Here is a 20,896-nt window from a genome sequence, read left to right on the forward strand (position 1 = left end):
TGCTCCTACCACTGCTCTTGTTTTTTTTCTTCCATAGGTTTATGCATTTTAAATACTTTGTTGTCATTTTAGTGAAAATTTAAGAGGAAACAGAAGTAAATGTAGCTGGAAAACCATCCCATCATCTCGACCATGGCTGGTCTTCCCTGGACACCATGAACCACACTGTGCAAACTGTCTTCACTCCTGCCAACACTGGCCACCCCCAACTATGAGATGCTCAAGGAGGAGCATGAGGTGGCTGTGCTGGGGGCACCCCGCAACCTTGTTCCCCTGATATCCACTGTGATCTACATCCATAGGGAGACCACCATGCCCAGCCATGTCGTCTGGTCTCCGTTCAACACCCTCTTCATGAACGGGTGCTGCCAGGGCTTCATAGCATTCACCTGCTCTGTGAAGTCTAGGGACTGAAAGATGGTTGGTGACCTGACTGGGGCCCAGCCCTACGCCTCCACCACCAAGTGCCTGAATGTCTGTGACTTCATCCTGGGCATCAGTATGATCATGGCACTCAGCATCCTTTTCACCAGTAGTTCTATGATAATATTCCAAACCGTTTTTCAGATGACAAAGGATTTCTAAGACCAGCAGTAGCACCCAAGTACTCACCTTCCACTGCTGGCCCTGCGCCCTGGGCCTGAGTCCTGTCTATGCCCTTTATTCTTACATACTTTTCTACAATGGCATTCGATAAAGTGCATGTGTTCCGGGAAAAAGAAAAAAAGAAATGCGGCTGTTCAGTCCTCCACATTCAGCCCAGAGGCCTTTATTTTCTCAACCCACTTTAACCAGACTTTTATCCCTGACACTTTTTTTTTTTTTTTTTGAGTTGGAGTTTCACTCTTGTTGCCCAGGCTGGAGTGCAGTGGCCCAATCTCGGCTCACTGCAACCTCTGCCTCCTGGGTTCAAGCGATTCTCCTGCCTCAGCCTCCCAAGTAGCTGGGATTACAGGCATGTACCACCACACCCGGCTAATTTTGTATTATTAGTAGAGACAGAGTTTTTCCATATTGGTCAGGCTGGTCTTGAACACCTGACCTCAGGTGATCCACTCACCTTGGCCTCCCACAGTGCTGGGATTACAGGCATGAGCCACCGTGCCTGGCCCTCCCCTGCCACTTTGCTGAAACTGTTCGTATCAGGGTCAAAACTTGGCCTAACCCACTGGTCAATTCTCAAGTCTTATCTTACTTCAATTCTCAGTAGTATTGATATGATGAAGCCCCTTCTCCTTGAAGCGCTCTCTGTCTTTCCTGCCATCTCGGTATCCTTTTCTGGAATCTCTTTCTCACCTCTAACTGATGTGTGCCCTGGGGCTCAGTCCTCTTCTCTCTTCTCTACTTATATTCTCTTGGTTGACATGCAGTCATGTGGGTTTAAGGGCCATCTATTTGCCAATATCTGTTGGCCCTCCATATCCATGGGTTCTGTGTACATGGAGTCAACCAACTGTGGATCTAAGTATTCAGAAAAAAAATTATACTGAACATGTACAGACCTTTCTTGTCATTATAGCAAGAATGACAGTTAAACAGTAAAGTATAACAACTACGTAGCATTTGCATTGTGTTAGGTGCCATATCAGTAATCTAGATATGATTTAAAGTACACAAGCCAGGTGCAGTGGCTCACACCTGCAATCTCAGCACTCTGGGAGGCAGAGGCGGGTGGATCACTTGTGGTCAGGAGTTCAAGACCAGCCTGGCCAACATGGCAAATCCCTGTCTCTACTAAAAATACAAAAGGTAGCCAGGCATGATGACACACGCCTGTAGTCTCAGCTAGTTGGGAGGCTGAGGCAGGGGAGTAGCTTGAACCCAGGAGGTGGAGTTTGCAGTGTGCTGAAATTGCACAACTACCCTCCAGCCTAGGTGACAGAGCAAAATTCTGTCTCAAAAAAAGTACACAGGAGAATATGCATTGGCTATATGCAAATACTCACCTTTTGTTTTGTTTTTGAGACTTTCATCCTGTGTTGAGTACAGTGGTGCAATCATGGCTCACTGCAGCTTTGACCTCTCCAGCTCCAGCAATCATCTTGCCTTAGCCTCCTGAGTAGTTGGGACTACAGGCGCGAGCCTCCATACTGGGCTAATTTTTGTGTTTTTTGTAGAGATGGAGTTCTGCCATATTGCCCAGGCTGGTCTCCAACTCCTGGGCTCAATTGATCCTCCCACTTCGGCCTCCCAAAGTGCTGGTATTACCAGGTGTGATGAGCCACTGCACCTGGCCTATGACATCATTTTGTATCAGGAACTTGAGCATCTGTGGATGTTGGTATCCACAGGAGGTCCTAGAACCAACCCCATGGATACCACAGGTCAACTGTACATATCTTCTGCTCCAACCTCTGCAACACTCTGGAGCTTTATACTTGCATATGTTTATCCATCTATCTGAGATTTCCCATTGGAAGTCCAATAAGTGTCTCAAATTGGACCTCTTCAAAATAGGACTTGCTTTTATCCTTCAAATCTCCTACCTCAGTCTTCTCCATTTCAGTATATACTACCAAGATGCACCTAGATCTTGCTCAGGTTGTACACTCAGGGGCCATCCTTGGTTATGCTATTCCCCTTACACCAACATTAATCCAACTTTGTCATCCAGTCTCATCTCCAAAGACATCTTGGTTGATTGGGCATGATACCTCATGCCCGTAATCCCAGCAGTCTGAGAGGCTGAGGGAGGCAGATCATTTGAGCCCAGGAGTTCAAGATCAGCCTGGGCAACATAGTGAGGCCCTTAAAAAAAAAAAACAGCAAAAAGAAATCCAAAACATATCTTGGTCAAATGACTTCTCACCATGTCCTCTGCTACTCCCCTAGTCCAAGTCACCTCTCTCTTACGTGGACTCCTGTTGTGGCTGCCCGCCTTCCGGTCTTTCTGTCATCATTCTTTCTCCTTTCCCATACCTGCAGTCTATTTTCTACATAGCAGTGAGAGTGCTATTTATTTATTTATTTAGTTAGTTAGTTATCATTTTAGAGACAGGGTCTTGCACTGTTGCCCAGGCTGGAGTTCAGTGGTGTAATCAAAGCTCACTGCAGCCTCAAATTCCTGGGCTCAATCCTCCTGCCTCAGCCTCCTGAGTAGCTGGGACCACAGGTGTGAGTCACCGTGCCTGGCTGAGAGTACTCTTTACAAAAAGCAAGTCAGCCAGGTCACTCCTACTCATAGCCATCCAATGGCATGAATCACACTTTGGATGAAACCACCTCCTTACCAAGGCCTACAAGGCTTAACAAAGATAGGCCTCTACCTCTCTCTCAACCTCACTCTCACCCCATTCTGGCCGCACCAGCCTTCGTGCTTTTCCTTGACATGTCCATCTCAGCCCTGCCTTGGATCTTTGTTTGTTCTTCCTTTGCCTGATGCTTTCCTTGCAGATCTTTATGTCATTCACATATCTGCTCAAATGCCATCTCCTGAAAGAAGCCTTCTCTGACTTTTTTCCCATCTAAAAGCCCTCTTCCTCATTAGTCTCCATCTCCTTAGATAGCTGCCTGCTTCCTGCCAGGTGCAGGGCACATGCCTGTAATCCCAGCACTTCCGGAGGCGGAAGCGGGCAGATCACTTGAGGTCGGGAGTTCGAGACCAGCCTGACCAACATGATGAAACCCTGTCTCAACGAAAAATACAAAAATTCGCCAGGTGTGGTGGCACATGCCTGTAATCCTAGCTACTAGGGAGGCTGAGGCAGGAGAATCACTTGAACCCAGGAGGTGGAGGTTGCAGTGAGCTGAAATCATATCACTGTACTCTAGCCTGGGTGATAGAACGAGACTCTGTCATACATACACACACACACACACACAAAGATAGCTGCTTGCTTCCTTGAGGTCCTCATTCCCCTGGAGACAGCTCCTCCCAATGTGGCCATTGCCAGGGAAAGGGTGTCATCATGACACCTGGTGCTGAATATCCCACAAAAGGAGTGCCTAGAAAATCAGTGTGGCATTTTTTTGCATCCTGAGTTTATAGAGCGAAGCTCACACCTGCTGACTAAGAGGGCTCTGTGGTCAGAGTACATGTCCTCCCTGTATTTTATTTTATTTTATTTTAATTGACTAGAGCAGATAAGGCAGAGGAAGGGTGACCTGCCTGTATTGTAGATCTTCTAGGGAGTGCAGAGGGACATTCCACAGGGAAAATGTGTGTAGACTGGGAAGGACATGCCAATCAGGAAAGATCCCAGAAAAATGACTTTTGAAAAAGTTTGCATAAGACCAGACGTTGGCCGGGCGCACTGGCTCACGCCTGTAATTCCAGCACTTTGGGAGGCCGAGGCGGGTAGATCACGAGGTCAAGAGATCGAGACCATCCTGGTCAACATGGTGAAACCCTGTCTCTACTAAAAATACAAAAATTAGCTGGGCATGGTGGCGGGTGCCTGTAATCCCAGCTACTCAGGAGGCTGAGGTAGTGGAATTGCCTGAACCCAGGAGGCGGAGGTTGCGGTGAGCCAAGATCACGCCATCGCACTCCAGCCTGGGTAACAAGAGTGAAACTCCGTCTCAGAAAAAAAAAAAAAAAAGACCAGCCTTAATGACTTCACCTGCTGGCTCTACTAATTCTCTTCTTGGCTTCACACTGAGATTCAGATTAAGCAGTGGTTGACTCAAGCCGACTGTAGTCAGCACTAGGGGACTTGGACATTGGTTGAGTTTGGAGAGACCAGCTGCAGGAAGGAAGAATTTCGGCCACGCTCCTATCTGGGGGGTGTACCTGTGCTTGAGGAGCAGCCAGGATTTCTCTGGGATCTTCCCTTGAGAAAGGGCTGCAAGAACCCAGATCCCTAGCCATGACCTGGCCAATGAAGGCTGTCAGGACTGGGAGGATTCAGTCCAACAGCAAGCAAACTCTCAGCCAAGATGGAGAGTAAAGGTATTGAGTGCAGACCACGTGCCAGGTGCTATGGAACGTGCTCTACCTGTGTGATCGGCGAAGTCCTGGCACTTGTCCTGGGAGGGTCTATTTTGCTTCCTTACCCTGGCCATTTATTCATTCATGTAAAAAACACTTATTATGTACGTATTATGTTCCAGGCATTCTTTTCAACCCCTGAAACTGTGGTTAGAGGGGAGAAAAAGACCAAGTCATTGCTCTTATAGGGCTTACAGCCAGGTGGAGGGGATGCCAAGTAGACAAACAAATACATGAGACAGGGTGACAAAAGCAGAATCATGAGACAGGTCAGTGATTGTCCAAGTGTGGTCCACAGACCTCTGGGAGTTCCTAAGACCTTTTCAGGTTGAGACGACTGTATTTGCACAAGAATATTGGTATGTTATTTGCCTTTGTCACTCCTGCGGCATAGCAGTTCTCAAATTGGCTCTCTGGGCAGGGTCACAACTGTCACTCTAGGGAGCACAGTCCCAGGCCTGAGAAGAACCCCAGGGACTTAGTGAATCTGTTCCCAGGCATCTCTCCTTGTCATGGGGCCATGAGCAGGTGCCCAGGCTCTAAGGAGACTGTGCTGACTGGTGCCACCCCACAGGAGGTTTCTTCCTACTCTTTGAACTCCAGGAAGACTCTCCTGGGGTTTCACCTCTTACTCCCATTTTTATAATGATAGGAGTCTGGGAAGTGAGAGCCGGGGCCATTTGTGACAGCAGTTATGAGAAGCAGAGAACTTGCAGGCCCCAGTCCCCAACCCCAGTCCTCTCATGCCAGTGTTCAGGACACTGAATTGTTGTGACTTGGTTTCTCATGGCAGAATCGTGGGAGGTGCAAGGCTGGAAGCTGGCTCACTCCCCAGATGAGTTGTTGAGGCTCTGCGTGACATGATGACGTTTGCTGGACCATTCAGCAAATTGTTCCCCCAGTAGACCTGCCTCAGTTCGACAGTCTGTCAGCAGCGTTTATTGGGAACCTGCTAGCAATGTGAATTGGTAGGCGGTCTAAGCATTGTGGTAGCTGTTCCCAAGAGTTGAGGGCTAAGTTATCTGTCTATCAAATCCTGTCTCTCTGCTGACATCTGGGAAAACCAGGTGACACCCACACACCTGAGGCCTTGGCAGCAGCCCAATTAAAGGTTGCAGTTTTTCTTTAGTTACTTTCTGACCTTGGAGTTTGAGAATGTAGGTATTGGGCTTTGCTTCTGATCAAACTGCATGACTGTTTCAAAGTCTAAGCTTTTGAAAATTAACAAAGTTCAATGTGCAAATACATGTTTTACACGTTTTCCTGGGTCACTTTCAGTAGGAACTAGATTGATCCTTGGATAGTGACTGATCACTGAGCACTCACTTATTTCCACAGGCAGAAGGAACCTGTCCAGAAAAAAATCCTGAGCGTGCCACTGGATAAAGGTTTAAATGGGCTTTCTGCCAGTGAACTACATTTGATAGTTACGTGGGTGCAGCCCATGGCAGGAATCCACACAGCTCACAGGAGATCTGTGGGGCCCTGGGATGTTGCAATGTCACTCTGTCTGGGTAAGTGACAGCCAGGATGTGGGATTTGGTGATTATTTTTGCTTTGGTTTGTTTCTAGCTCAGAAGAAAGACTATATATAACATTGAGAGAGGCATAACTTCCAGATTGTCAAGGTTGGTGCTAATAGTGAATGATATACTAATATATGTTACATGGAATCACAAGCTTGCAAGAGCAATGCTCATGTACAAGATGAAAGGATAAATCTTCTGTTGTGTAATGGGAAAAGAAAGCTGGCAATGTAAATGCAGTCTGAATATTTTTTCCAGCATTGCCTGTGTAATTAGGCATTCAGAAACTTCCTCATCTAAGGAAATTTGACTTTAATGGGAGCTATATAGCTAACTATTGGAGTATTTTGAAAATTTAGGGATGAGGATGGGAAGGTATTAACTGTAAAGATGTATTATATTATTGGCCTTCAAATAAAACAAAAGCAAACAACTGCATCAGCAGCAATCTGCCGTCATGTAAGCCGCGCAGATAGAAGTTAGACTCACACTCTGAGCCTTGGAGATTAAGCCAGAAACAGGATGGTCAGATAATTTTTATCCACTAGTGCATATGTTACATTTACATTTAAGATTTTCCCCCCAAAAGGGCTCTGTTTAATGAATTCAGTTTCATCAGTGTCTAGAAATTGCAGTTTATGATGCAGTCTCATGTCTTGGGAAATTAAGGCATAACCTTTGGTAAATCCAAAGTGCATCTTTAAAAAGAGTTTCAAATGCAGAATTTAACTAAAGCTGATACAAAAGAGTCCCTCCCCATCCACTGCCTCTCGCCCAAAACTTCCAGAGAATCACAGGGCACAGCTAGGAGCAGTGACAACCTGAGCCAGCATGACTGTTCGATTTGACAGCAGTAAAAATGTTTGCTGGAAACCAGTGCAGGAAAGGGTTAGGAAATTAAAGACAGAAACTTGAGTTTCAAGATAAGACACCATGGACAGGTCTCAAAGGCAACTGCTCATTTCTCAAGCCCCAGCTCTTCCTGCGTGGTCCATCTTTGGGACAATCTTCAGAGGTCCCCCTCTTAAACGGTGGCACTGAGTCACTCCCTGTAATCTTTGTAGTGTAAATGGCCAGGATCTCGACATGGTTTCAACACACAAGGCTACATGGTTAGTTTATTAGACAAATGAATTCTTTCTAACCAATAATGATGAAAAAAACCCTTGTTTTGTGAGAAAAATACATCTATCATTCCTCTCCAGGCATTTTACAGAAAATATTTTGAGCTGTCAAAAGGGGGCATCCTTGCTTTTCCAGACAAAAGAGATAATTCGAGTTTGCTCTTCAGAGCAGCCTTGGTGGGAGTGGTGGGTAGCAAGAGTGCGTAGCGATTTTAAATAGGACGGGTGTACTATTAAGGCTACACCTGAGGGCGTGGACCGTGCATAACTACATCCCTGCTGACTCAAAGTGTGACCCTAGACGGCAGCAGCAGTAACAGCAGTAGGAGCAGCTGGAAGCCTGTTACAGGTGTGGGCTATTAGGCCTCAGCTAGGATCTACCGGATCAGAATCAGGTTTTAAAGGGCGCAGGTAGCCCGTAAGCATCTCCACGTTTAAGATGCACAGTTTCACAGCTGTATTTCTCAAACTTCCTCCAGGGAGGGGGGACAAGAATCACCTGTGGAGCTTCTTACACACAGGTTCCTGGGCTTGCAACTGTAAACTACTGATCCAGAATTTGCTACAGAGAGGACTGGTAATTTGTATATTTAACAAATGCCCCACAGGATGCAAGTCATGGATGAAGTGTGAAGAACACTGCAAGATAAACTTCACGTTTTTGAAGGAAATAGATCATGATCTAAAAAAGAAACTGCTTCTACCAGATCACGTTTTCCTTTTGAAAAGATGCAGTCTCCCTTTTTCTTGCCATCTACTCTTTTAAAAACAGGGCTAACAAGGGAAGAGGGAAGCACAGGAAAAGTATGAGCACAGCTGCTGCTGCTTGCGGGGTGCAGCAGGAGAGGGCACCGCCCAGGGACTTTGCAAAGCGGGACGCGGCCAGCAGAGGGCAGCAAAGCACAGGTTCTGCACGGGGACCCGCCGTGCGTGCTGTGTGGCCCGGCAAGATTGGAGCGGCCTTCTGCTACTCGCTTCTGGGCTTTCTGGAGACGTTTGTGGTTTGTGGACCTCAGGTCTGACACTAGGTTTGTCAAGTCAGTAGGGGTCACAGTAGACTCTGCCGGGTCTGAATGGGAGTCACGTAAGGTCTGAGCCACCACGGTCCAATAGAAATACAAGGCAAACTACATAGTTTATTTGAACTTTAAAGTGTATATATTTTTATTTATTTTGTTTATTATTATTATTTTTGTATGTAGGAGAAGTCTTGCTACCTTGCCTAGGCTGGTCTTGAACTCCTGGCCTCAAGCAATCTTCTTGGCCTTCCAAAGTGCTGGGATTACAGGCATGAGCCACCACGCTGGCCGAAGCTAATTTTTTTTTTTTTGAGATAGGGTCTCACCCTGTTGTCTAGACTGGAATGTAGTAGCATGATCATGGCTCACTGCAGCCTTGACCTCCTGAGCTCAAGCGATCCTCCTGCCTCAGCCTCCCTTATAGCTGAGACCACAAGTGTGCACCACCATGCCCTGTTAATTTTCTATTTTTTTGGAGAGACAACATCTTGCTTTGTTGCCCAGGCTGGTCTCTAACTCCTGGGCTCAATCAATCCTCCTTCCTTGGCCTCCCAAAGTGCTGGGATTATAGGCTTGAACCAGCCTGGTCCAAAGCTACAGTTTAAAAAGTAAAAGGAAATGGGTGAAATTAATTTTTATAATATATTTTATCTAACCTAATATATCCAAAATCATTTTAACATGTAGTCAGTACTAATATTGTTAATGAAACAGGGCTAGGCGCTGTAGCTCATGCCTGTAATCCCAGCACTTTGGGAGGCAGGCAGATCACGAGGTCAGGAGTTCAAGACCAGCCTGACCAACATAGTGAAACCCCATCTCAACTGAAAATACAAAAAATTAGCCAGGTGTGGTGGTGGGCACCTATAATCTCAGCTACTCTGGAGGCTGAGGCAGGAGAATCACTAGAACCTGGGAGGTGGAGGTTGCAGTGAGATGGTGCCACTGCACTTCAGCCTGGGCAACAGTATGAGACCCTGTCTCAAAAAAAAAAAAGAAAACAGTTTACATTCCATGTTTCCCCCAACTCTTTGAGGCTCTGTGTATATTTCAGCAAATCTCAGTTCTGACTAGCCACAGTTCCAGTGCTCAGTGGCCTCCCGGGGTAGGTGGCCACCATATTAGGCAACACATTTCTAAGAGTATATCTAAAGCTGGGGAGAAGGGAAATTAGGACTAGAAATTGAGAAGGATTAACATCTAGCCCGGGGACAAATTCTGGTGTTTTTATACATAAACGTTTACCAAAGGGCTACATTTCAATGCTTTTTTTTTTTGAAACAGGGTCTCACTCTGTCACCCAGGCTGGAGTGGGGTGGTATGATCATGGCTTGAGGCAGCCTTGACCTCCTGTGTTCAAGTGATCCTCCTGCCTCAGCCACCCAGGTAGCTGGAACTACAGGCCCATGCCCCTATGCCTGGCTAATTAAAAAAAAATTTTTTTGTAGAGGTGGGGTCTCTCTATGTTGCCCAGGCTGGTCTCAAGATCCTGGGCTCAAGCCATCCTCCTGCCTCGGCCTCCCAAAGTGCTGGGATTATAGGTGTGAGCCACTGTGTGCCAGTTCGTTATTGAGCATCTACTATATGCTAGCAGTTGGGCCAGAGACTGGAGATATGTAAGTCATCAAGTATAGTCCCTGATGCTGAGGACCTGGGTCCAGAGTATTTGGGAGACAGCATGGAAACAGCATCTTTTTTTTTTTTTTGAGACAGAGTTTCGCTCTTGCCCAGGCTGGAGTGCAGTGGTGCAATCTCGTCTCACCGCAACCTCCACCTCCCAGGTTCAAGTGGTTCTCCTGCCTCAGCCTCCTGAGTAGCTGGGATTACAGGCATGCACCACCATGCCCGGCTAATTTTGTATTCTTAGTAGAGACAGGGTTTCTCTATGTTGGTCAGGCTGGTCTTGAACTCCCAACCTCAGGTGATCCACCTGCCTTGTCCTCCCAAAGTGCTGGGATTACAGGCATGAGCCACTGCACCTGGCCAGAAATAGAATCTTTCAAATCCCTGAAACACCCACCACAGCAAGTCTATGGGCAGGCTCTGAGGTGGGCCCTGGGACAAATGATTTGACCCACCCTGGAGGAGTGACTCTGAATGACAACTAAGTCAGAGGCTTTTGTTGCATTTTATTTTTCCTTTCTCATAATCATTTCCAGATTTACTTAGAAGTTGTCTGAAATACACATTTGTCTGGAGAAAGAAAATCTGGCTGAGGTGAGAATCCCTAAGCTGGCTCTAAGCCTCGCTGAAAGGAAAGGCCAGTGTATCATCAGCTAACTGTCACACAGAAATCCCTTCTGGGGTATCCCCTGGACTTTTTACCAAAGGTTGGACCCACCACATCCAAGGTCTCTTATTCCCCCATCAGCGCTGTTCTAGGTTAACGCTATTTTGGGAATGCAATTCTTCATTTCAGTGTGAATTTCCTCATCTTTCTGCACAAATTGAGTGAAATCCTTGGTGCATTTTTTTTCTTAGATGGATGGAAGCTAAAAGAGAATGGAAGGCCTCCAGCTGTTTGAGGCTCTGTCCTCAACGACAATCAAAATTCTCCATCTTTTCTTGTTCTTGGCACTTTCTGATTGAAATAAGATTCCAGCATTTATCTGCACCTGCAATTTTGACAAGAAAGGAAAATTTAAAAGACAAGTGAAAGAATTCTCCGAGGGAAGTCAATGAGTCGACAGTAGTCAGACGCCTCCAAATCTCTTTTTGCATTCCTCCGTCAATTAAGCTACAGTCACATATTGGAGAGCAGAACTTAAGTCTGTGAGTAGAAATGCAAAAATGTGCGTCGATCAGTAGCTGGAACCTTCCTCTGGAGCAAGTATTACTTGGAGAGCAGCTGATGATCCATTTGGCATGGAAATGGAGAGGATTTTGAGTCAAAGAGGCCACTTTAAATTATAGATTTGAGTTTAGTTGAAGGTCACACTTATCTTGCATGAATAAAATCTTCAGAGATTTTGGAATATACTCAGAAAATGCAGGCAATCTTGAGCACATAAGCATTTCCTTCAGGGGATAAAAGCAGTTTAATATTATTTCCCTCTGCATAACTATCGATCATATTAGCATGGAAGATACTGAAAAGGAAGGCGGAGTAACCATCTGATGGACACCTTGATTCTCAGCAGCTAGGACCATGAGCTTGGACAGGAAGTTGCCTGGAGACCTGGGAAGATTGTAAAGGGAATTTGATAGTGGCCATTTCATTTTGGCTCAACAGATGACAAAATGACCCACTGAGAAGGAAGGGATTAGCTAGCTAATCCCATATGACATAAATAGTCTCCCACCTCTAGGAATTTGGGAATCACCTGCCAAATATTGATTTGGTTATCTGGATGTGTGTTTAACCTGATTCAAAGCTTCTTGGCAGCCAAGATGAAGAGGGAAATGTGGTGAATTATAAACTCATCATTTGATGGGGAGAAATGTACTCAACTTTCAAGGAAAGTAGGACATTCATAAAGAAAATTATTTAAAACATTTGATTTGGCTGGGCACGGTGGCTCACGCCTGTAATCCTAGCACTTTGGGAGGCTGAGGCAAGCGGATCACCTGAGGTCAGGAGTTTCAGACCAGCCTGGCCAGCACCGTAAAATTCCGTCTGTAATAAAAATCCAAAAAATTAGCAAGGCATAGTAGTGGAAGCCTGTAATCCCAGCTACTCTGGGGGCTGAAGTAGGAGAACTGCTTGAATCTCTGGGAGGCAGAGGTTGCAGTGAGTTGAGATCGTGCCACTGCAGTCCAGCCTGGGCAACAAGAGCGAAACTCCATCTCAAAACAAAACCAAACAAAAAACATTTGATTTGTAGCTGTAATATTCTTTCCAAAAGCTACTGGTTCATAATACAGATTAATGATTAGGATTTAGGAAATTATAAATGCACTTCAGAGGCTTTTGAACCTGTTAATATGAATTAACTTCTAGAATGTCCCAATTCCTCCCCCCAGCACTAATCTACAGCCTATGTTTTTCCCCTGTCACTTGCTGTGTTAATTGGATTATAGAGATAATTCCCCTCCCATAAAATGTAATCTCTGCAGGTTTTGGAATCTACATTCTACTGCATTTTGTAGGATTATCTCTCAAAGGTAACAGGTTACAAGCTCTGGTTGGTGCAAATAAACGGAAATTTGTGCTGCAATCCCCTTCAGTGAGGATGGGGGTGGGGGAGGCTTCCAGGTTCTAATGAATGAGAGAATGCTAAACTGGCAATCTTTGTTGTTATTGTTGTTTTTTGACAGACAGAGTCTTGTTCTGTCACCCAGGCTGGAGTAGTGGCGTGATCTTGGCTCACTGCAATCTTCGCCTCCTGGGTTCAAGTGATTCTCCTGCCTCAGCCTTCTGAGTAGCTGGGATTACAGGTGCCCGTAACCACACTCAACTAATTTTTTATATTCTTTAGTAGCAATGGGGTTTCACCATCTTGGCCAGGCTGGTCTCCAACTCCTGACCTCAGGTGATCCACACACCTCGGCCTCCCAAAGTGCTGGGATTACAGGCAGGAGCCATTGGGAAAATATTGGTTCATGGTGCTATGCAAATATTCAAATTGTGAACACATTCCATTATACAATGTCAAATATACAACACCAAATATACGGCATTTAAAAATCACATTGGTTAATATCACCACAAACCTTATTCAGGAAGTTGCTAAGTATTGGGAAGCTGTTAAGTTCATTATGGCAAGTACAAATTTTCCAGACTTCAACATTTTATTTGAAAGCTTGAGTTTTATCATTGGCAACAAATACTGTCAGTTGTTTTCCTTGAGAGAACAGGTCCACTTAGTTATTTTGGAGAAAATCTCTGGTTCATGCCCTAGTCTGAAGAACAACTATTTATCAGTTCTTTCACAGAAAAATAAAGTTGCATGAAGAAAACGGCTGGTTCAGCTTTCCACTCAACAGTGGCACAAGTACTTTCACTCAGGATCTCTGTCCTGGAACGTAGCTGATGTGCTCTGTGTATTCTCCCCATTTTACTCACTTAATATTAACTCAAGGGTTGAGATTGAATGCAATTAATAATTTTTATTGCTTCCTCAAGGACATTCTTCAGCGCCACTGGCTGTTTTCTTTTTAACTGCTCTGTGTAATAATAAAGAGTATATAGGTGACCACTGCTTTAGTTGAATGCCATTGCTTTGATTCATGCTAAGGTATGAGCCATTTTGTTTACCATTGTTTTCATAGCATTAGTGAAAATGTCATCATAGTGAAAAAGACAAATAATGTCTTAGTATTATTATGAAATAACTTTTGACCTTTCAGATGTCCCTGAAAATGTGTTGGGTACCACCAGGTCTTGGGATCTCAAGCGGAGTCTGTGGATGCATGGATTGAGAACTGCTCGGCTTCATCATCTTGAAGATCCTGTGTTAAGATTCACTGAGAGTGGCTGGCAAAATATTAAGGGAAATATAGGGAAGTTGTAAATTACAGTCTTAAACTTTGTAGAGGGCCAAAACGTTTCAATAAGACTGGTTGAAGGCAGCCAGTTCTTAAGTTCTTACATTAGAACTTTAAATCATAGGGTAAAGATTAGGAATAATAAAAGCTTCCTTAGTTAAGTCTATTTACATTCTTTTGTCTCTATTCTGTTTACTCATATAAACTTTGTGCTGGATGGTCCTCTCAAAAAGAAGTTGAAGAATTACCCATTAATAGTGTTTATTGACGTGATCTCAAGTGGTGACCCTGACATGATCGAGGTTTCAGTCCTGCTCAGCTATATGTATATATATATATTTTTTGAGATGGAGTCTTGCTCTGTTACCTATGCTGGAATGCAATAGCATGATCTTGGCTCACTGCCACCTCCACTTCCCAGGTTCAAGCAATTCTCCTGCATCAGCCTCCCAAGTAGTTGGGATTACAGGTGCCACCACACCTGGCTAATTTTTTATATTTTTGGTAAAGACAGGGTTTCACTATGTTGGCCAGGCTGGTCTCAAACTCCTGACCCCAAGTGATCCACCCTCCTCGGCCTCCCAAAGTGCAGGGATTATAGGTGTGAGCCTTAAGAATCTAAAATGATGACTAATATAGATTCATTTATAATTCCAACTCAGTCCTTCTTCATGTGCATTTGTAGGCAGTTGTGTAGTTCAGGCATTTAGTTTATAATCCTGGAATAAAGTATAAAAAAGGCCAGTGGTGAAAAGCATGGACTTTGAAGCCAAAATACTTGGGTTTGAGTCCTGACTCTATCAATTCCTAGCTATGTGACCTTGGGAAAATTATTTAATCATAAGTACTTTATGATTACTGACCCTTGGGAAGACCTATCTCCCTGGCTATGAGACTGGTCATCCTATCCTGAGGCCTGCTGAGGCCTCATTGGGGCTGGAGACTGGTCATCCTATCCTGAGGCCTGCTGAGGCCTCATTGGGGCTGGTGGTCAGGTGTTTCAGCAGCATGTCTGTATGGTGATGGCCATCCCATCATTTTCTACCGGAGCCAGGTTGGGATTCGGGGTTTCCATTCCCTACTTCCAGAAGAGCCTTAACAAGATGAAAGTCCATGTTGTATTACAATAATGGCTCTTCAATGTGGCCTGGCAGATCTGTCCCTGAGTTTATAGAGAGCACCCTCCGTCTTCTTCCAGTACAGAAGAAGATGTTGAAAAAAGCCTATACCCTGTTGTCACTTGCTAACTTTTTGTGGTTTGATTTCTGGTCAATTAGGACTGTAAGGGCCACTGATTTCTCTAGTAAACACTTGGTAGTGGGCCACCTAAGTAAGGAGTGTCCTTGTGCTTGCCAAAAGCATTAGATTTTTTTTCTGTATTCAGAAATATTTGCAGAATACATTTCTAACAGTTCCAAGTCCATATCCAAAGATACTATTTGCCTCCTCTATTTTTTTTTTTTTTTTTTTGAGATGGAGTTTCATTCTTGTTGCCCAGGCTGGAGTGCAATGGTGTGATTTTGGCTCACTGAAGCTTCTGCTTTTCAGGTTCAAGCGATTCTCCTGTTTCAGCCTCCCAAGTAGTCAGGATTACAGGTGCCCACCACCACATCTAGCTAATTTTTCTATTTTTAGTAGAGATGGGGTTTCACCATGTTGGCCAGGCTGGTCTCGAACTCTTGACCTTGGGTGATCCACACTTCTTGGCCTCCCAAAATGCTGGGATTATAGGTGTGTGCCACTGCACCCAGGCTGCTTCCTCTAGTTTTTTATTCTTCCATCAGTTCTTCCATTGTCTTTTTACATATCAAAGCTATAGGGGAGTGACCTCAGGATGCTCTTTAACAAGTCATTACCATCATAATGTACACCATTGACTTAACTCCAGCTTTTGAGTATTAGTTCGTTCTCACATTGCTATATGGAAAATATCCGAGACTGGGTAATTTATAAAGGAAAGAGGTTTAATTGACTCACAGTTCTGTATGGCTGAGAAGGCCTCAGGAAACTCAGAATCATGGCAGAAGGAGAAGGGGAAGAAAGGCACCTTCTCCATAGGGTGCCAGGAAGGAGAAGTGCCAGCAAGGGAAATGCCAGGTGCTTATAAAACCACCAGACTCATGAGAACTCATTATCAAGAGAACAGCATGGGGGAAACGACCCCCATGACTCAATTACCTCCTACTGGGTGTCTCCCACAACGTGGGGATTGTGGGGATACAATTCAAGATGAAACTTGGGTGGGGATACAGCCAAACCATATCAGGTATGGAGGAGAATACACATTATTTATAAAGTTAGTTCAATTCTAGAAATATTAAAGTCTAAAAACACTTGAGTTTTAAACCAAGAATATACAGGTAAAGGGGAGGAGACAATGCCTTAATATGTTATTCAGTGCCATTGACACATGTGAAAAAGAATATATATCTGATAAGTGGTCTGTATTTAAAGCATATAAAGAACTATCACAACTCAATAATAAAAAGACAACCCAATCAAAAAATGATCTGAATAGACATTTCTCCAAAGAAGATGTACAAATGGCCAATAAGCACACAAAAAGATGTTCAACATCAGGGAAGTGAAAATCAAAACCCTGAGAGTATTTTATACCCAGTATGGCCATAATCAGAAAGTTAGATAATATTAAGTGTTGATGAGTATGTGGATAAATCAGAACCTCATACATTGCTGGTGGGAATATAAAATGGTGCAACTACTTTGGAAAACAGTTTGGCAGCTCCTCAAGAAGTTAAACATAAAGTTACCATGTGACCCAGCAGTTTTACTCCTAGATATATACCCAAGAGAGATAAAAGCATATGCCCACACAAAACTTGTACCTGAATATGCATACCAGTATTACTCATGATAGCCAAAAGCAAAAGGTGGAAACAACCAAATTTTGTGAGTTTAGTTAGCTGGAGTTTACCACTGAAAGTCTGGTCATCTCTGGGTTTGTCAAGCAAGTCCATTTCAGATACTGTAAGGCTGAGGATCTAATGTTGGACAGTGATATATTCATCAAAGTCACTCCAAGCCCTGAGGTCTCTTGAAAGCCTAGCCACTGACTTTTCATGGGTGAGAACCAAGACCTTCCTGCTTATACATCTTTCTAACAATAACCAATGTGGCATCATGATACATGTGCTGACATTGATCTTCAGTAGCCCGTGCAAGAATCCTGCCAGTTCTGTGGACCAACCATCCGGTTTTTAAGTGGGACCCTTAATTGCTATTGACGAATCTGACATTCTCAGTATGGGCCTGTGGCCATTTATTTGGCTGCTTTGACTTGGGAGGGTGAAAAATGCACTCAGAAATGTAAGAGTGTTTGACCCTGCTGGGGGACTCAGTGGCCTAGAACTTGTTACTAGGGCAATGCTGTGTGTGTCTCTCCCACTCTCAGCCCTGCTTTTTCAGCTGGTGAGAGCAGGGAGCAGTAGATGCAGGAAGGCACATCCTGCAAGGCTGAGATGGAGAGGGAGATTGATCTGGGCCGACCATCCAGGAAGTGGGCGACATGTGTGAGCCGGGAAGGTGAAAGGCACATTTGGAGGGCATGTTATCTCCTTGGGGATAGTTTTCATTTATATAACAAATACTGAGTTCCAGGCAAGGCAGTACTAGAGAGCCACAAGGACTAACCAGCCACTGCCCTAAAGGAGTCCATGTTGTGAAATATGGGTTAGGTGACCATATTCACGAATCTGCTGATGAGGATGTCTAATTGGTTGCATAGTTGGATGCATGGGCATGGGTGCTAAATATTTAAGTCAGGGTGCTTCCAGAAGGCTCTGAAAGTATGGGTCCAGGAATGGTGGGAAGGACACAGGTAGTGACAGAACTGGTGTCCTCCAACACTGAGGATGAGCAACAGAGAGGGCTTGAGCAGCAGATTTTGGGGGCAAGATCCGCATAGTGACTCACATATGCGTATGGTATAGTGATCGCCCCTTTCTGCTTCCTTCTTCAACACCCATTGCACGGTACTCTTCAAGGGCCCGTGTTTTGGGGGACCCTGTCATAATCACCCTATTCTTTAGTGCCTAGTGGACATCACATTGAGAAGACAAAGCTTGGCTTTGAAGGAAAGAGCTGGGGCTGTGACCTCAGGCCTGTCAGAGGCGAAGAGAAAAGAGTGGTAAGGTAAATTAGCGGAAAAGGAAAGTAAATTAACAGAAAATTTGGAGACAGAAGGTAAGGGGGAAGGGAGAACTCCAGAGACAGGAGAAGCTGGTCAGAAGCTGAGCAGCAGGGGCAGAGGGGCCTTGCAGAGGAAGTCTTTGCCAGCAGAAGGCTCTGCTCCATGATGGATGGGGTCTGTATGGCATTATTCTATTTCCATTTCACCAGACTCTGTTGTTGTTTACACTTTAAAATATTATGAGGTGCAGCAGAGAGAGGGAAATGGTATGAAAAGCAGCAGAAGTTTGACAGTAACAAATATAACTAGGTGGCAAAATGAAAACAAGAAGATAAGAATAGATTAGGATATTAAGAAAAACAAGGTATTTCTTTTTAAAAAACGGAAGAGAAACTTAAGTCAAAAGAGGAATTTAAAGAAGATGAATTTTACTACAGTGCTGGGAATTGGAAGCTGGCACAAGAAAACAATTACTATTCACAGGGGGGCAGATCTAGATTTTTGGGGGCCTGAAGCTTAACCAGGTTTGGGGGGGCTTATAAGAGAAAGGCTATAAAATTATGGATACGAAATTAGAAATAGGCCCTGGAGGCTGGGCACGGTGGCTCATGCCTATAATCCTAGCACTCTGGGAGGCCGAGGTGGATGGATCACCTGAGGTCAGGAGTTCAACACTTGCCTGGCCATCATGGTGAAACCCCATCTTTATTTTTTATTAAAAAAAAAAAAGAAAGAAAAAAGGAAATAAGCCCTGGAAGGGACCTCTGCTGGTGGCAGTCCCTGAAACTTCAGCCACAGAAGCATCACAGTAAATCCTTCTGTGATTATGTGGCAGGGGCTCCCTGATCTGTCCAGCTCCTCCAGTGCTCCTTCATATGGCCTCCAGCATCAGCTGTCCAAGGGCCCTGTTTGGGGTTGGATGTGGTGGCTCACACCTGTAATTCTAGCAGCTGGGGAGACTGAGGCAGGAGGATTGCTTGAGCCCAGGAATTCAAGACCAGCCTGGGCAACATGGCAAGGTCTTGAATTTCTATCTCAATAAAAAATTTAAAAAATAAAAATTAAAAAATTAAAAAAAAAAGAAGGATCCTCTGTGGCATCCTTCACCAGTAGCCCATTGTCTCTGGGCACAGGCGAGGCTCCACAGTGGGCACATCAAACCCTCCATGGGCCAGTCTGGTACCCCTGTTACCCCCTTTGCACTTTACAGGTTGCCATCGTGTATTACCTGCCACTCCCTGAGGACTCCAACGATACTGTTCTATTTATTGCCTCTGTCTGGCACATTCCCCCAACTCACACTGTCTACATCCCCATTCTGCTCATTCTTGAAGGGCCCAACTTCCGCCTTCCTGGGCTGGGTTACCTGTCCAGTCTGGGTGCTCTCATAGCACTTGTTGCCTGCTTTTATCATAGGACTTTCCATGATGCAATACAATAGGTATTGCATTTACCTGTTACTCTCCACTGCCTACACCCCCCGGCCACATGCTCAAAGTAAGACATGGGCTCTGGAGCAGATGGCTTAGAGTTAAATTCTGGCTATGTAAACTTGAGGAAGTAGTGCAACCTGTTTGATAGTAATTATCAAAAGGGAATAATGATAGTGCTCACCTCATAGAGCTGTTGTGAGGCTCAAACGAGATCATCCACATAGTGATTCGCCTGGTACATGGACGGTGGTCTGTGGTGGTTGCTCCTCCAGCTGTGGAGAACGGGGATTGCTGAATTTATTCTTGTATCCTCTGTGCCTAGCACAGTACCTGGTGTTTAGACGACACCATGGAATTTAGCCAAAACACATACTTTGGATTAACCTGGAAGACAGTCCATTTAAAAAGTATAAAGTGCTTTCCCCCTCAGAAATGAAAATACCTGCTTAAAGTAATGGCAAAAGGCGGGGATGGAGCTCAGCAGTAGAACATCAGACAGCAGATCGAAAGTAATGGCAAAAACCGCAATTACTTTTGCACCAACCGAATTGATTATTAAAAAGAAATCAGGCTAACATGTAAAAATACAAGAATAAAGTAAAACGACCAATAGCTAAGGTGACCATATAATTTGTCACACAACCAGGAACACTTTCCAGAATGAACCAGTGTTCCAAAAATTAGACTGTACCTGGCAAACGAGGATGTATGGTCACCCCACCTACAAGGTCCCCTCTCCAGAGACGTCCACAGTTAGCATTTCTGTTACATAGCCATCTAGTCTTTTTTTTTTCCCTTATGCTTATTCTATAAATAATATTCTCAAATTTGCTTTCCTTTTACTTAACAATATGTCACGAAATCCTTTTGTGCCAATAAATATAGATCCTTATTATTTTTAATGACTGTGTACTACTTCAAGTGTAGCTAAATTATCTAATGGAAACTGTATTGATGAATATTTAGATTGTTTCAAGTTTTTGAGAATGATAAAATATTTATAAATAAATTTTGAGTTGCTTGTTATCACTTTTTGGATTGGAATTTTGCAGGGACAGTATTCAGCTGGCCAATTACTTTCTGTAGGGTGCTTTACCCTCCTCCCCTCCTCCATGTCTGTGTCTGTTGCCTCTAGGGGTGTAGTTACACTTCTGTGGACTGGCTAGCTATTCTCCCTATGAGCATATGCAGAGAGAAGCTAGAGTGTCCTCCCTCTCAATTAAATGTTATTTTAAAAAGTCATTTTATTTAAATAACTAGGCGAAAGGAGTAACTATTATTTTTGAC

The 20,896-nt window shown here is 44.4% G+C and overlaps 1 protein-coding gene across 5 annotated transcripts in view; it reads left to right on the plus strand.

Moving 5' to 3' along the window:
- Nucleotides 1–18,674, plus strand: part of LOC128929630 (uncharacterized) — a 55,671-nt gene extending 36,997 nt beyond the window's left edge. For 3 of the 5 annotated variants that reach the window (XM_078349288.1, XM_078349286.1, XM_078349287.1), the window contains exons 3-4: nt 6,269–6,444; nt 13,889–18,674. In XM_078349288.1, the coding sequence (XP_078205414.1) occupies nt 6,269–6,444; nt 13,889–14,052 (340 nt within the window). In that variant the 3' untranslated portion in view covers nt 14,053–18,674. The other 2 variants (XR_013526601.1, XR_013526602.1) reach the window with 2 other exon arrangements.
- The last annotated feature ends 2,222 nt before the right edge of the window (nt 18,675–20,896 follow it).

The sequence above is a fragment of the Callithrix jacchus genome, chromosome 14 (assembly GCF_049354715.1).
Source record: "Callithrix jacchus isolate 240 chromosome 14, calJac240_pri, whole genome shotgun sequence".
Taxonomy (NCBI): Eukaryota; Metazoa; Chordata; class Mammalia; order Primates; family Cebidae; genus Callithrix; species Callithrix jacchus.